The following is a 17,611-nucleotide window of genomic DNA, read 5'->3' as shown; positions in this document are numbered from 1 at the left end:
CCGTGATTGGGGGGGGAGCGGGGAATATACACACTACCCCCTTCGCCACTTGGATGAGGAGAAGTCAGACTTCTACAGTTTACTATTCCCCTCCCCTCCTGAAGATCTCTCTGGCTTCCTGATGGGGTCCATGGGTTGGTCTGGAAATAGAGACTGCGCATGAGGGCAATGACCCTTCTCAGGTTTGTAGAACCGGGGGCCATTGGTGCCCTATTAAATTCTGCACTGGAACAGCCATATTGGGTAGTTTGGGGAGAGGTGGGTTTTTTTTGCTGGTTAGTAGTTTAATGAAGTTGCAGCCTATGAATTTAACCAGACTCTGCATATATCTCATTGTTTCTACGTCCACATCAATAGCAAAAGGTAAACAACACTTTAAAGTATTTACATGAAGCTTCAGATCAACCTTGTTCCATTTTAGATTGTTGGAATGCCCCATTAGGTGATTATTTTTGTTGGTTTCTTGTGTGGTTGCTTAAAACATGGTTTCATTGTGAATATAAAAACCTTAGCTAAACAGAAACGAATTATTTGATAAAAGTACTGTGGGAGAAGCACTCAAGTCTGTTGTTATCAATACAAAATACAGTTATCAATACAAAAGACTAATACTATGGCAATACTGTGTTCAGAGATCTCTTAAAACATGTTTACATGTTGGGTTCCTTCAAAAAGACAGTATTTTAAATGTTTATGACTTGTTTAGTTACTAGTGTATTTTTCTTTTTGCAGGAGTTAAAAGGTGGAAAGGCATATGCAAAGGTAAATGGACATGATATATTCTATAAACTGGCACTTCCTTTTTGCTATCTTATGCTCTTTACATATTTTAGCATAATAATAGTATAGAATACCTATAGTTCTAATATCCAAAATGATCTTCCAGCTCATCTATTTTATAGACGTACTAATGTTTGAGAAGTAGCTCAGACATGTTTATTTTGTATAGTAATCTTCCTCTCTTCCCTCAGAATTTGCTTTTCTTTGCCTCTCAAGAATGATGGAAGTCTTTACTTCTATATTTTTTGTGTATATGGGATTTTAAATATTTCGAAAGCCCTCCCTAGGGCTTTTTTTAGATTAAAGTTGAAACTAAGAGTACAGCTGAACAACATTTGGCATTTTGGCATTTAATCATATTAAACAGTATCAGTTCTAACAATATTTACAAGGTTTTATAGACTTGATTGTTTTTTCCTTTTATTTTTCTTCTGTAACTTTTTTTTGAGCCTATCCCTTTTGCATGAAGCTCTCATTCTAATTCTAAGTGTGATTAAAGGCTAATGACTGGTACTAATTATTGTGCATACAGTAAGTGGCCCTGGATTGCACTGTGATTGCTAACTCTTCATTCTCTCATAATAGCTGGGATTTGCAGACCTAAACCTTGCAGAGTTTGCTGGATCGGGAAATACCACTCGTCGCTGTTTATTGGAAGGTTATGATACCAAAAATACAAGACAGGATAATTCCATTCTCAAAGTAATTCATGTTTTTTCCCATCATACTTTCTGAGGTAAAAGTGTATTTCTGCTGACTGCATAAGGAAAAAACAAAACTAATATGTTGTGGAACTGAAAACTACAAATGTTATATCCAAGCATTTAGCAAGGTTTTAAAATATATTTGCGATTACTGACTATCCCCTCTGTCAGTAATTCCTCTTACTAGAGGAAGACTGGATAGGTAAGTAATATAATGCAATGAAAATCTCAGCCTTATTTTTGAGAACTATGTGACATCCATACAAGCAACAAATTTGTGCCAGTTTTGGAACTCTGATTATAGAGCTATATAAGAGAATCATTTTTAAGTATTATTTTTAGTTTCCTATTCCAATAGGAATTGGGACATGCATACTGAAGTACAATGCAATGTAAATTCAGTACAAGACGACCAGTGAAAGAGGCTAGACATAGTTTATATAAATACTGTAACAGTTATATCTTGAATGTTGATGTAAACATGCAGTGTGCTCTTTTCAGGGTTTTTCGTTGGCTTGCCTAATTCTGTATAGAATGACCCAGCTTCAACAATCAGTCATGAATGTGATGGGAGATAGAAATCCCCTTTCACTCACCCACTAACCAGTGCCAAACAATTTGTGGAAATATTTGAAATCTTGAACCCCCGAGAGTGCTATAGAACCACCATCCTTATCTGTTCTAATCCATTTGGACCAGTAGAATTTGGGAGAGATTTGTGTAATTTGATTGAATTGCTGTGATGTTGGGCCACTGGGATTGATCATTCACACAGTTAACTATACAGTTTAGGTCTTCAGTTTCTGCTTGTTTGAGGCAGTCCTACGCTTCTCCAAAACATGTTTTTTTTATTCCACAAAACATTTGTGAAAACGCCTCTGGTGGTGTCAGCTTTTTGGTCAAACGAGTCCTGACTCACTGCGTTTATGGATATTTCATGGCATTATTTGCCTGTGTGGTTTCCTTCACCTGTGATCTTCCCAGTGGTAGCACAACCAGTTTTTGACTCCTGGCAATTTTAATAAGCAACTTTTGATAAACGATGAACATTCAGTGGAGAAATGTGCCTGCTGCTGTTGCATGTGCAAATGAAATTCCTTGTACATCCACAGCTGATCTAGGGGGACAGACGAGATCTCCTACTATCCTTCTCTTTCTTGAACCCCCTACTGTTGATGATTATTTTTCTTCGTTTTTGTGTGCCTTTGATAGACTCCTAAGGTAGAAGTGTGATAATGTAACTGATTTCAAACACTAGTTTGTAGCTTTTGCTTTGTTTCTTTTGTTTCTTTCTGTCATGTAAGATTTATAGCCATTTTACTCTTCTGTACCGCTATTTTTTTTTGGACACAGTTTTCTTTACAGAAGCATGTGGCCATCGTGTGTGCATGCGCGTGTGTGTGTAAAATATGGTGGGATTTTATTTTCAATTTAAATGCATATTTGGTACTGAGTATAACTTAATGACACACCATATAACATCACAGACCAATTCCTTTGCTGACTTACAGTGTTTTCTTTGTTTTGCTTATGTGTGTCATTTTTCCTGATTTGTAGGTATTGATCAGCATGCAGCTAATGTCCGGAGACCCATGTTTTAAAACGTAAGTTTCTGAACACTATTGGGGCTGGAATGTCAGTTGTAATTTAGTGGCTCAACTCTTGTTGAAAGTTGTGCATGTATGTAGAAGTACAAATCTCTACCATCAAAGTGACAATATTAAAGAAACATTAAAAATTGAAATGGTAGCTGAACACTGACTAACAAAATATAAATATTGGTCGTTTTCATTGCCTTGAAATACTTTATATTCTGTACTTAAAAATATATCAAATTCTAAACTTGTAATGCTACAGAAATTCAGGAAAACGCTTGGGGCAAATACTGTTCCCTGCACAAAGCCTATGTAAACTTGCTTGGTGGAGGGGAACTCCATTGATGATGACGTTCAGTAACTAAACCTTATAGGTTTTAAAATTCAAAACCCTGTGGTCTGATTTGGTATAAGGGAAAGGGCTTCCAAGAAAGCTTTGTTAGCAAGGACATTATGTAAGAGAGCAAAAAATGGAGACTGTTGTGCTTTCTTTGAGAAGGGAGGTGATAGTGAGGAAAATACACTGCTTTGTATTAAGGATTCTGTGTCCTCATGTTTGATTTGTAGCTAAGGGAATATAATAGCACCACTTCATTGTGTGTTTACTTCTGCAGCTAACCACATAGCAGAAAATCATGTGCTGCACCTTAGGGAAAAATTTAGTTGTGAGTAAGATAAATTTTGCCTTCTTTCCTTTTTATTGAGTCATACAGGCTTGGTGGGTTGTCTGATTGTAACAGTGCAATTGGGAAAATTCCCATTTCCAGCAAAGCCATAGTTTGCTAAACACAATTTATCTAACCTGATCAGGAGGAATGGAGATAGTATTGCTGCATACGATCAGAAATCATATTTGTAGAACTCTGAAGGTTGGTTATTTATTTTTAAAACGTGTTTTTTTGACAGCTTTCATTAACATTTTAAATATTAGATACATCATTGTAAGACATACCACTATTACCAGAACAATGCAAAACCTAATGTTACTTTTCTGCCTTGTAGAGATGTGCTTAGTGCTTTCAATATCTTAAAAATGACAAGCTATCTTAAATTCTCGTTCCAAGTGGCTTTTTGAAATTTGTGGCTAGGTTTTGTAGTTGCACTTAAAAGTTATTAAACACTTTGATCTTATTCAACTAGATCTGCCAGGCTTACATTTAAACCATTCAAGTAATTTGAACTTTATTTGTACTGAGGTTTTATTCAATCCAATCTGCAATACAGATTAAATTACATCCTGTAAATGCAAGATTCTATATATGACTTTTAGTTTAAATTTGAACATGGTTTTGGGAAGTTAACGTTTGATTACATGCCACACCTCTCAAAATAGTCTAAAAGTGGAAGTAACTGCAAATCAAAAGGAGTTAAATGTTTAAAATCATGACCCTTGAGCCAGTTTAACTGTTGTCCAAAATAAAGAGCTGCTGTTTAATGATAGACAGGAGAAACACTAATTCTTCAAAGTTCATGCTAAATATACCTCTCCTTACCTCCCCTAATGGTCTGCTCTCTCTGCTGCTTTCCTTCAACATTTAATACAGAATTATACACTTAATGGCATTTTTTTTAAAATGAAGGCATCTTGACTTGGAAGACGTTTGTGTGTCATGTACACATTTGTAACTTCAAAATAGGTGAACTAGATGTTAGGATTATTTATAAATCCCCTCCTCTCTGAACTGAAATCTTAGATTGTCAGTTTTAGGCCCAACCACTGTTTTCATGCCAAGCTATAAATCCAGGATAATGAGCACTTACTAATTAGTAGGGAAAGAGAAACAATGATAGTCTTAACTAAACTGGTTAAGAATGAGGATTCTGTTATGACGTTTCTATTAACAGTATATATTAACAGTATATATTAACAGCACTAACTCCAAATATTGTATAAAATTCTTCAGTTTATATTGTTGGCTACTATTCTTTTAGTCCTCTCAAACAATATCCTATGGGACAAGATATAAAAACCTTAGGTGACACTCAAAGATTAAAAACTTATTTAGAATAAAATGGAAAAGAAGAAGAATCCTGAAAAATTTGCTAACTTCCTTCTTATTCTGTCTGTGTGTGTCAGATGTCTTTTCTTGAAGATTTCTAATTTTATTTTCCTACTTTCTGAGACTTACTCTGGATCAAAGTTCAGTCCCCTTGTGAATAAAGTATAGTTGATAGTGAACATTACAACACTTCTGTCTTCAGAGGATGGTATGTGAGGACTAATTAATTACATGTTCAAAACATGTCCCTAAATATTAAGTGCTATATGAGTTTCAGTTTCCTATTTTATCAGCTAACATCATAAACTTAGCAAATCAACATCCCTTTGCATAATACTATGGAATGTTATAAAAACTTACTTTGGTTTATTTGTTGTGCAGAATATAAAACGAACAAATAAAAATTTAAGTATGAAAGAAAAGTATACTGGATGAGATTCTGGACTGGATTCTAAGAGATGCAGCACAGATTTCTCAGCCTAATGAGAGGTGCGGGGTGATGTTGCTTTAAGGCTTCCATTTGCACCTTCCAGATTCTGGGTTGCTCCAAGGATCAAAACAGACTCTGATGTAATGAAGTTATGACAACCAGAATCTTAGAATGGTTACATGCTGTGGCCATATCTGCTACCCTAAGGTTTGTGAGGGTGTCCTCAGAGGATGGTCTCCCAGCAATTTTCTTTGGTTTCTGGAGTGGGGAACTTCTCCCCAGGCCAGACCCAGGGTTGTTAGAGCCCCTGTACACTGCTCTGGCCCTTCTTTTAATGTGGTATAAATGGGCCTGAATGGAAGAGTAAGGATTTCACCTGCTACATAAGTGGACAGGAAATGAAAGTGTATTATCTTTGTTTGTCTAGGAGGGCAGAGTTGGCTTTATCTCTGTTTGTTACACTCCTACATTTACTTTTTGAGTCACTTATTGGCGTATGTCTACATATGTCACTGGCACTGATAGCATTAACCTGATATTACTCAGAGCAGTGATTCACAAAGGGCAACTAAATGCTAGCCTGTTCACTAATAAAATAATGTATTCCTTTTGCATGTACACTAGTACATACAAAGTTGAAATCAACATTTAAATTTAGTTTTCTGGTTTGCCATAAAAAGTGTATCTGGGATTTATGAATAACTTTGTCTCCAGAAAATTAGTAATCAGACACTCTCTCTCAGGCCCTGTTATAGGACTACTATAAAGTCTATTTCTATCGTATAATTGATGCCAAAGGCTTGCGATAGAAGCAAAAAAGAATCTCTTGGTTATGCATTAAAACTTGTATTTTATTTCATGATGGCTTGACAAAATTATTCAGTCTTGATCTTCTCTTCCAAAGTGATATAATTACTTCCTGGAATATTAAACTTTTAAATCAAACCCAGCAAATATTGTAGCTGATCCAGATGTTGGAGTTTATTTTTTGTTTTGTTTTGGTTGGCTGGCTGGTGGTTTTCTTAGCCAGTGGAAACTTTTTCAAATTTCCTAATCAAATGAAAATCAGCTACAAATTTTATGAGGGTGCCTAAAAGGCTAGAAAGCTCAGCATTTGATCTAGAATAAAATTTTCAAAAGAATCTATATCCCATTTTCAAAAGTGCATTAGGCATTTGTCATTCAAGTGCTAATTTACTCCTAATTTCTTTCTCTTGGTTTACGAAGTTGAAATAATTCTTCACAAGTTTAATATAAAATATATGTGTATCCGATGAGTGGATAATAATTTGATGATCAGTGATGCAGGAAAGTGTAGCTAGCCCTTACTAAGGCTATATCTATTTTAAGCTTTTAAGGGGAAGAGAATAAATGGGAACCTGGAAAGAAGATTACCTGCATAGGAATCAATTTTAATATTAAAGGATTGTTACAGACTTAGAAAAGCATGAACACTTAACAAAAGAGTGAAAAGCAGTAGTATCACTCCCACCTTAAGTCACCTCTGCACTCCACCCTCCTTCTGCTCGATCAATTAATTACATTAGGAAAGACAGTGATTTTAAAAAGAGAACACACTAGTTAATTTTAAGTATTAATCTGTTGCTAATAATACTTAGAAGTTTTTTGTTTTAATAACTTTTGTTGGTTTGGGCAATGAAAAAAGGCTAGTTAGTTTCACTTTGATGTTTTCTAGCCAATTTAATTTCTCATAAATGAGCAAACACAGCACAAGTCTTTTTTTAAAAAATAAACAAAACAAACTTTCCTTCTGAATCCTGTATTTAAATGGAAGTATTGGTTAGGTTTTATAAAAGTTTGTTTTTTACCTAACCAAAATATTGTGCCAAATTTCAGTGCCCTGTGGTGATTTTATGTTTTGTTTTAACAGAACACTTTTTTAGAAGGCCACTGGCAACCCCAGAATCTCTTCTAGTTGTACAATAAATGGGTAAAACGGAGGTGAAAAGAACCTGTGGTGCCATTATTTCAAAAGTATAGTAGGCTATAAGAGCAAGTAGACTAAAAGTTCTGCATTTTTCAGTATTGCAGCAGCTTGGAATAGAACTTGACTGTCCTGCTGGGTTCACTGCTGCCTTGAAAAATGCTCTGTTTGTGCACGCTTCTGATTTTGTCTGTCTGTTTTTAAACTACCTGCAATGAAATCTTTCTTGGGCAGCTACCCCAGTGACAACCAAATTGGTGATCTAGGAAAATTTACCTAATTAAAGTGGTAAATAAAACCATATTGGAAAATTTTAGGTGCCTTTTCTTTTAAAATAGGTGTTGTAAGACAAGGGCTTGCTTCTTTGAGGGAGATTCATGGCGCATTTTTTTTTTTTACTATACATCATGAAACCCTTCCTCTTTATTCTCCTCCTTTTATGTCAGAGTTCCCCAAATTGTGGGATGTGCCCCACCAGGGGGTGCAAAGGAATATTCAGTTGGGCATGGCAGGGCCCGGGCCAACCCCTACGGAGAGTGGGGAAGGAGCACCATCCAGCCCTGCTCTGCTCACTGCTCTGGCCTTGGCCCCTGGCTCCCGGCCCAGCTGTGGCTCCAGCCCCAGCCTCGACTGCAGTCCCAGTCTGGCCCCTGCCCCAGCTCTTGGGGTGGGAGACATGGATGGGGTAAGGAGAGTCACAATGTAAAAATTGAGACCACTGCTCTATGTCCCAAAAATACCCCAGCCCAAACCATATTCATATAGAAAACATCATTCTAAATGTAAGCAAAGGCCTCAAAGCACTTAGTTATTTTTTAATGCAGTTTTGCCCGGGAGTCCCAAACACCAAATAACTAGAGCACCTCACTTCTGACTGTACTGTGCAGTTTTGTTAAATAGATCACTTTTTTGTTAATCTGATGGTCTGCTATTTGTGTGAGTCTAGGCTTTTGAAATGTGTTTGGTCCTTAAAGCTTACTAAAATAACAGTTGCTTTTTTAGAAGAGCCCACACAGTTTACCTAAATTTTGAACTAATTGCCATAAAGCTAATCAAACAGGTTTTTTTTTTAGTTATAAGTAAATCTGCCAACTTCTGCCTGTAGTTAAGGTTGCCTAATATTTTTCATTTTAAGACCTTGTTTTCAGTTATTTACAACGGTTGCCTAACCTCAGCCATTTGTTCTGAAGTTTTCCTTGCTGGGTGTCTCCCTCATGTATTGTTTTATGAGTTGTTTTTTCGTTTTTGTTTTGTTTCTTTTCCCCCTAAGTTCAAGCAAAAATAATTATCTGTTTCCACGAATAAGATTAGGGGAAAATCTTAATCATCGTAATCATAAGCTTAGTGCTGTGGTATTAAATGTCACTCATTCTACAGGGGCTCTATTTAAGTAAAACAAATTAATGCTCTGTATTATAATAAAATACATGTATATTTTAAGTCAGAATTTGAGTTGAGTGTCTGGCTTTATCACTGCAAACAAACTTACATTCTAGTAAAGTAAATGTTATGGAAAGGGGAGACTGGACACGTGGTTATTCTTAGTGAATGTGTGTGTTCTGCCAAGTATAAGAAACATTCCTATACACTCAAAATGCCTATCCTGGGCTCTGAGTGCTTTAATTAAAAACTAAATACAAACCAAACACCTCCCCTTCCAATTAAAAAATAACAACCAACCATCAGTCAACAACAAGATATATCTACATTTTTCCATGGATCCTCCAAAAGTCTCAATCCTCCCCAGACGGCTGAGCAAATGGATGGACGGTTTTAGACAAAGGGAACTGGGGGAGTGTGTTCCTAAATTTATAGATACTACAATCATACTAAACTCCCGTGAAGTCCAGTGTGAACTGAACCTTTGTAACCCCAAAACAACCATGATGATGCTTCCAAAAGGGCAGAAGCACAGGTAAAGTAAACCCTGATCTCTGTTCATTTGCTTACAGGCCTCCTTCCACAGGAATGTCCATAGCGATTGCTGGAGAATCAGAATCCTTACATGAAGACAGGAAAGGTGGAGAGAACTTGAAAGTGGTACATCTGGGTGTATCAGGTATGAAATGCTAATGGTTTTACTGTTGTTTGAGACCTAAGTAGCAGCAAATATATTCATGAAATATTTTGAATGTTAAACGGACACTGACATTTGATCCAAAATCCTCTTTCTATCCTACTTGTTAAACAATATTGCTCTTGGTACCACTATATAAATGCAGAGTAATTCCTTTGATATGCTGGATTTACACTGATGTAGTGGAGCAGTATTTCTACTGAAAGTGGGGAAGATAGGGAAATCGAATCAATTGCTTGAGTCCCTTTTTAAAATTCAAAATATTTCATGAACATATTTGCTGTTACTTAAGCAGAAACTGGCCCTTAATCTTTAATTTATGAATGATCATGCTTTCATGGATATATTGGCCCTTCATACTAGCTAAATTTTTGTGATTTGGTTCGTTATGGATAAATATTGAATACGGTTTTTAATGGTACAAGTTTAAGAATCACATGTAGCATTTGTCATGCTAATAGATGACAAACTATAGAAATCAATTCACTTACTATTAAAATGCTACAACTCGAAGGTGAGTCTCAATGTATTTTACTAGTGAACATCAATATGAAACAGATTGAGACAGGAAATGGTATTCTGTCAACTGAAACTACAGAAAATTTTTATAAAATTATCTGAATGGAAGTGGCCAGCACATCTGGTTTAACACGAGTCTTCTGGGGAAAGTGCCATAGGCTCTTTAATAACCACAGACAGCTAAGCCTTGAGTCATGTACTTCATCCAAAAGCTGTTCAGTTGTGTACCCTCTCATACTCTCCTGAAGCATAAATTATTCTTCAAGTGCTTATACATGGCCATTGCAATGTAGGTGTGTGCGCGCCTTGAGAACAGCTGCTGGAATTTTTTCCCTTAGTGGTAACTGTTGGGTCAGCTCCAGGGCCCTCTCGTGTTGTGCACTCATAGCGCTGGTATAAAGGACCCTGTTGATCCCGCTCCCTTTCAGTTCCTTCTTACTGCCCTCATTGCTTAGGCAGTCCTTCTCTTAGTGTTTTTTCTTCCAGATTTAGTGTAAGTAGTTCTTATGGTTTAGTAGTTAGTTTAGCTTTAGTAGCTTGTAGATCTTAGATAGTTTGGATACCTCTACACTTGGATAGCATGGTTGTCCGCTTCCCTGGTGCCGGGGCATGCCTCAGTCATTGGGGTTTAAGCCCTGTACATCATGCAATATGTCTCTGTTTTTGCACAACCCACACTTGAACTGCCTCAAGTGCTTGGGGAAGCTGATAGGAAAGACTGCTGCCAAATCTGCAGGGATTTCAAGTCCTGGACCAAGAAGGACCGAGCTACACGTTTCATGGAGGCAGCCTAAAGACCGACCTCGGAGCCGCACTCGGACTTGGAACCGAGCACCTCAGCCTCGGTGCAGAGCGCTCCTCCAACCACCCGCGACTCTCAGCAACAATCATCCTCCCCAGTGCCCAAGAAGAAACTCTACAAGCACCAGGAAAAGAGCCAGTCCCGGGTACCGAAGGCCAAAGGAGACAGGGAGAGAGCCAGACCCGTGCTGGGCTGCTCTTCGTCCCCAGCACCACAGTCAGGTGTCTGCAACACCAGGACTGCAGCAACCTCTGACACCTGCACAGGCGCAGCCTCAGAGTAAACAATGCACCAGCCAGTTTGCAGTGCTGTCAACCCCAAGGCTTTAGCTATGGACCAGGACTTTCTCACGCTGCTGGTATCGGACTGCCCAGAGGATCAAGACACAGCACTGCCAGTGCCCCTGAGTGGCGGAAGTCTTCACCAGTACTTCACACAGTACTGCAACAGCTGTCCAGAGGGAAACCCCTGCTGACAGCCTCAAGATCTCCTTGGCAACTCTCTCCAGCACCAAGTGGCATGCACTGCCATAGTCCCTTTCAAGAAAGCTTGTTGTTTTCATCATATTTGCTCCACTGACACAGCCAACCTTGCTGCACCCTGGGCCACTCATCCCACCATGGCTCTGTGTTCATTGGTGCCCCGGGGCATCTGGTAGCTGACTCCATGGGGACCAGCTACTATGCGGTGGCCCTTTAGGAACCCTTGGGAGTTTCCCCCACTCATGGTACCTCTTTGAGGCGCTCATACTCTGTCATCTCAGAGGCTAGGGTGCTCCTGGTACTGCACAGAAGACCCGGACCAGAACCAAACATGATACAGAGCCTCAGGAGGAAGCCCTGCAGGCTCCTGGGGATGCTGAGGAACCAACAGAGGCTCCTTAACCTGTCTTAGCCTCCTCTCTGGATGAGGTGATGGCAGCACCAGGGGCCTCCCCACCTCAGGACCATAAGACTTACCAGGACTTGTGAAAGTGGGTAGCCTCAAATGTGGGGATCCAAGCAGAGGTGGTCAAGGCAGTGACACACAGTCTCCTGGACATTCTGTTGCCAGCAGGACCCTGTAGAATAGCTCTGCCATTGAATGAAGCCATCATGGACCCAATTAAGGCCCTGTGGCAAACCCCTGCCTACCTCCCCTTGACAGCAACGTGCACAGAGTGCAAATATTTTGTGCCTGCCAAAGGGTACACATTTCTGTTTTCACACCCTACCCTGGCATCCCTCGTGGTTGCAGCGGCTAATGAATGGAATCGCCAGGGGCAGGTGGGTCCTATGCCCAAGGCAAAAGACCCAAAGAAACCGGGCCTCTTCAGGCAGAAGACATATTCTAAAGGGGCCTTCAACTTCACAGAGTGAACCAGCAAGACTTGCTTGGTTTCTCTGACTTTAATATGTAGGAATCTATAACAAAATTTAAGAACCTACTCCCCCAAGAGTCCAGACAGAAGTTTTTATCCTTAATAGAGGAAGGTAAGACAGTAGCTTGTGCCCCCGTGCATGCGGCCTTGGATGCTGCTGACTCTGCAGCCAGAGCAATGGCTACAGTGGTAACCATGTGCAGGAGCTTCTGGTTGCAGTCCTCGGGGCTCCCTCATGAAGTGAAACAATTCAGGACCTCCTGTTTGAATGCTCATTGCTCTTCTCAGGGCAAACAGACGCTAGACTGCATGGCCTTCAGGACTCTAAAGCAACCTTGAAATCCCTGGGACTTTATGTACTAGCAGGATCAAGAATGCAGTACAGGCTGCAACTGGCAAGCCATTACTTCCCTTAGACAGCCAGGTTGGACAAACAAAGGAGAAAGAGCAGAGGGTTCAGACACAGGCAGCACCTAGGCACTCGGGATCTTCAAAACCCTACTTCCTGGGTGCCTGGACCCAGATCACTTCAGATCGCTGGATTCTCAGCACAATAGAACCATGTTACACTATCCAATTCCTGTCTACACCACCTTCCCTCACCCCCCTCCCTATCCCTCTTTAGGGACTCTTTTCACGAGCATCTATTGGAACAAGAAGTCCTATCACCCCTTCAGATGGGAGCTGTAGAAAGGGTTCCTTTTCACTTGAGACGAAAGGGGTTTTATTCCCGCTACTTCCTAATTCCGAAAGCCAAGGGGGGGAGGGAAGGAATCAGACTAATTTTAGACAGGCGTCATCTCAACCAATATCTCAAGAACCTAAAATTCTGCATGATGTTCTTGGCTTCCATCATTCCCTTGCTGGATCCCAGGGACTGGTATGCCACCCTCAGTCTAAAGAATGCTTATTTCCACATCTCAATCTTCCCTGGCCACAGACGTTTTCTGAGAATTGTAGTGAACCAAGGTCACTAACAGTTTATGGTACTTCCATTCGGCCTATCAGCCACCCTGTGAATCTTCAAGTGCACGGCAGTAATAGCAGCTTTTCTCAGAAAAAATGGGTCCACATATTTCTTTACCTCAACAATTGACTAGTCAAGGGCTGGTCCACAGTTCAAGTGGAAGCTGACATCTGTCTCCTTCAATCAACCTTCAACACGTTGGGCCTTCTGTTGAACTTCCAGAAGTCCACCCTAATCCCGGTCCAAAGGATAGAGTTCATCGGTGAGATGCTCAATTTTCTGCAAGTGAGAGCTCTATTTCTGAATGGCCATTTCCTCTCAATTACGTCTGTGATAAGATCCCTTCAAGCTCATCCACTTACAACCATACAAAAGTGCCTGAGCCTCATGGGCCATATTGTGTCATGCACATACGTGGTGCAACATGTGAGGCTACAGTTCAGACCTCTGCAAGCCTGGTTAGCCATGGTTTACTTCCCCTCTTGCCATCTCTTGGATTCAGTGCTCATGGTTTGATCCAGGTCCTCCACTCATTGACATGGCAGCTGGTCAGGAGGAAATGCATAGTACAAGTGTCTTGTCTATGTTAACAGGATGCAGCCCAGGGTCCCTCGCAGACGTGTTCCTGTTAACATGGACAAGACATCTGTACTATGCATTTCCTCCTTCCTCACTGAATCACTAGATTGTGATGAATAGCGCACAGGACTGAGCATCGGTCATCCTCATAGCTCTGGTATGGCCCAGGCAATATTGGTTTTCCACTCTCCTAAGCATCTCCATGGAGATGCCATTACCGTTTCTGCTATACCCAGACTTAATATCCCAGGATCAAGGCCGGCTGCTGCACCTGAACCTCCCCTCTCTTCACCTGATGGCCTGAAAGCTCCATGGCTTTATACAGAGGAGCAAGTTTGCTCGGAGCAATTCCATGTGGTCCTACTGGGCAGTAGGAAACCATCCACCAGAGCTATCTATCTTGCAAAATGGAAGCGGTTCTAAGTCTGGTGTTCCCAATGACAAATTCTGCCTTTGCAGTCATCTCTGCAACTCATTCTAGACTACCTGCTGCTACTAAAACAAGGTCTAGCCATTTCTTCAGTCAAAGTCAATCCAGTGGCCATCTCAGCCTTCCATCCCAAGATCAACAACCATTCTGTCTTTTCACATGACTTGGTTGTCCGGTTTTTCAAAGTCCTGGAGAAGGGTGTACCCCCTAGGCTGGGGATCCCACCTCCCCCCCCGAATGGGACATAAATCTTGTTTTGTCAAAACTTATCATTTGAACCACTAGCAACATGCTCGGTGTTACACCTGTCTTGAAAAGTGGCCTCCCTGTTGGCCATTATTTCGGCCAGACGAGTTTCAGAGATCCAAGCCCTCACTTCAGAACCACCATATACAGTCTTTTTTAAGGACAAAGTCCTATTGTTATCACGCCCATTGTTCCTTCCAAAAGTTGTCTCAATTCCATTGCATTCATGCGATCTTTCTGCCAGTGTTCTACCATAAATCACATACAAATGAGGATGAACAGTGCCTCCATTCGTTGGATGTTCGGCAGGCCCTGGCTTTCTATGTACAAAGGACCAAATCATTCCACACTCAGCTGCTTGTAGAGATAGCGGAAAGAATGAAAGGTCTCCCCATTTCTGCACAGGGGATCTCATAGTGGATGACTTAATGAATCAGGACATGTTATGACATCTTGAACGTCACTCTACAAGGTCTCAAGCTTCCTCCACTGCTGTCTTAATGCAAGTTCTGATTCAGAACATCTACAGGATAGCAACCTGGTCGGTTTGCATATTTGCAACATGCTACACCCTTACACAACAGGCTAGAGATGATGCCAGCTTCAGCCATATGGTTTTACAGTCAGTCTGTCCTTGATCTCTGAACCCACCTCCGATACAACTGCTTCCGAGTTACCTACATTGGAATGGATGTGTGCAAGCACTCAAAGAAAAAACGGTTACTAACCTTTCTGTAACTGTCGTTCTTTGAGATGTGTTGCACATATACATTTCAAAACCCATCTTCCATCTCCTCTCTCGGAGGCAGTTGGCAAGAATAAACTGAAGGGGAACAGGGTCGGCAGGGCCCTTTATTCCAGTGCTATGAGCACGCGACACCAGAGGGCACTGGAGCTGACCCAAGGGATACCACTAAGGAAAAAATTCCAGCAGCTATGCTTGGGGTGCATACACACCTACATTGGAATGGACATGTGGAACACATCTTGAAGAACAATAGTTATGATAAGGTTAACAACAGTTTTTGCCTTTTTTTTTTTTTTTTAAACTGATTCATAGGAGAGTCACGTTCTTGAATGTCGACCACATTCTTGCAGCATCTTGGAGGTTTCTTATCTACCTAGCATCAAGTCCCAATTCTACTTATCTTGTGAGATCTGATGACAACTCAGTCGGATTATGACTGTAGGCCAGAGCTGAGTGCTGGATTCAGCAATATTTTCTGATTTGCCATTTATTGCAGATCTCTCAGCAAAGAGTGCGTCTGTCCCAGATGAACTTGGTGCATGTGGACATTCCAGAACATCAAGCTATGCAAGCCAGCAATCAAAATTGTCAGGTAGAAGTTGATGTTGAATTCCTTTGAGTTATTTTCATTAGCTTTTGTATTTCAGCAGCTTCACAAAATTTTTTGATGTGAATAGGCTTGTTGTACATAAAAAAAGAAAAAAGAAACCTTCTGCTTAGTTTGGGATTTTGAATTATGAACCCTTTAAAAACCAAACTACCAACAGTTCTATCTTGATTTGTGTGGGTTTATTTTTTTCTTAAGAAAAACCCCACCTACTAGCTTGTGAGGGACTTATTTTTTTGGAAAATAGAGAGGGGTTTTTTTAACTTTGTCTGTCTGAAATGTTTACATAGACATAGTGTATGTGAAAGCTTGTATTAGAAATGACTGAAGCTAGAACCTGTTTCTAATCTGTGACTGAAAGCTTTGGACATCCTAAGAAGTTAAAAGGAAGTGAAAACATCAGGGTTTTTATGTCTAATAGGAAATGAGAATTAAAAGGCTAGGAGACAATGGGTGGAGTTATTGGCGATAGGATCATGACTAATGCATGCAATCTGTTGAAGATGGGATTGGGGAGAGTTATAAAATCAAGCCCTTGAGTTTTTTAGACTCTAACAATATCTGGAAGGTTGGAAGAGTATCTAATAACACATTTATGCAGAAAGCTGGCTAGCTCCTAATTTCTCATTTTTCAAAGTGTTGAATTCACTAGATGGTGGATTCTCTTTCTAACTTTAGTAGACATGAAGCTGCTAATTCATACCACAAATGAAGAGTAGTGTTCTGTGATTACCAGACTGTATAATTTTATCTGACTCCACCAACTTAATGTTGAAGGAAGTGATAAGGAAGAAGCAACTCAATAAATCAAGTAATGAAAACTAGTAATTTTTCTAATGTAAAATGAAAATGTTTTCAAGAGTTGGTAAATGAGCAAGATAGAAAGGATTCATGCTTATCCCAAAAGGCAGAAAACTAGATTACTCTGAGTCAAGATCAAATGTGTAAATTGAATTAAATTACTTGAAGTGGTGGAGCAGAACACTGAGGAGACAAACCTGCAAGACACTTTTTTATGCTGTTGTCATCAAAACATAGTTGCAGTGTCCTTATGTTCAACAGCAGCTCTTCAACATCAGATGATGCACCTGAATGAAATTTTGTCTTCAAAATCCACAAACTGGCAAATCAATCAGTGATTATGCCATAAAATACTGAAAGGGAAAGACTTGAACTTTATCAAGTTTCATCCTTCTTTTATGTGAACAAAATTATCAAAGCATGTTTGCTCCAGTGAAGAAATAGAAAAAAAATTTAAAGGAAGAACTGAAAAAAACCAACACTGACCATAAAGGCAAAATTAGTGAGTCAGATATGAAAAAGACCTGATAATAGCTAGTCATCCACACAGAAAAATGCTTTCCTACTTACTCTTCCTTCTTAATCTGAAAAGAAAACCCCAGAATGTGTGCAAGCTGATAAATATATATCATCCAAGAAGGCAGAGAAAAGTATGATAAAGACTCCCAAGTAAAATATACTAAGTGAATTGGATAGAGTGTGTGTTTTCTTAAAACATTTGTAGGCTCTCTTCAGAGGAAAAACAAACCAAATAGTGCTTTTCAGGTTTGGGGAAAAGCACAGGCCTGGCCATCAATAATATAACTAATGTGGCTCTTCTCTGTTTTCCACTAGGGTATAGCACATGTCACTCCAGATCATCCAGTTTTTCTGAGCTCTGCCATAGGAGAAACACCTCAGTGGGAAGTACGTCAACAGGAATTGGAAGTATTCTAGAGCCATGTGAAGAGACGGAGCCAAAAGTAGATGATGCTAATTTTGATACACCTGTTAAAGATATATCTTCAGAAAAACTCAGCAG

General features: G+C 39.9%; 1 protein-coding gene across 4 annotated transcripts in view; it reads left to right on the top strand.

Moving 5' to 3' along the window:
* EEIG2 (EEIG family member 2) overlaps positions 1-17,611 on the top strand; it is a 36,575-nt gene that overhangs the window by 11,804 nt on the left and 7,160 nt on the right. For 3 of the 4 annotated variants that reach the window (XM_067538330.1, XM_067538327.1, XM_067538328.1), the window contains exons 3-8: positions 733-762; positions 1,366-1,482; positions 3,042-3,088; positions 9,407-9,513; positions 15,679-15,774; positions 17,425-17,611. In XM_067538330.1, coding sequence (XP_067394431.1) covers positions 733-762; positions 1,366-1,482; positions 3,042-3,088; positions 9,407-9,513; positions 15,679-15,774; positions 17,425-17,611 — 584 coding nt within the window. The remainder of the gene's footprint in view (positions 1-732; positions 763-1,365; positions 1,483-3,041; positions 3,089-9,406; positions 9,514-15,678; positions 15,775-17,424) is intronic. The other variant, XM_067538331.1, reaches the window with a different exon arrangement.

Source organism: Emydura macquarii, unplaced genomic scaffold (genome assembly GCF_026122565.2).
Source record: "Emydura macquarii macquarii isolate MOO-44397 ecotype Brisbane River unplaced genomic scaffold, CSIRO-AGI_Emac_v2 contig_480, whole genome shotgun sequence".
NCBI lineage: Eukaryota > Metazoa > Chordata > Testudines > Chelidae > Emydura > Emydura macquarii.
The sequence above is the reverse complement of the archived record's forward strand: the minus strand, read 5'-3'. Positions and strand labels throughout refer to the sequence as shown.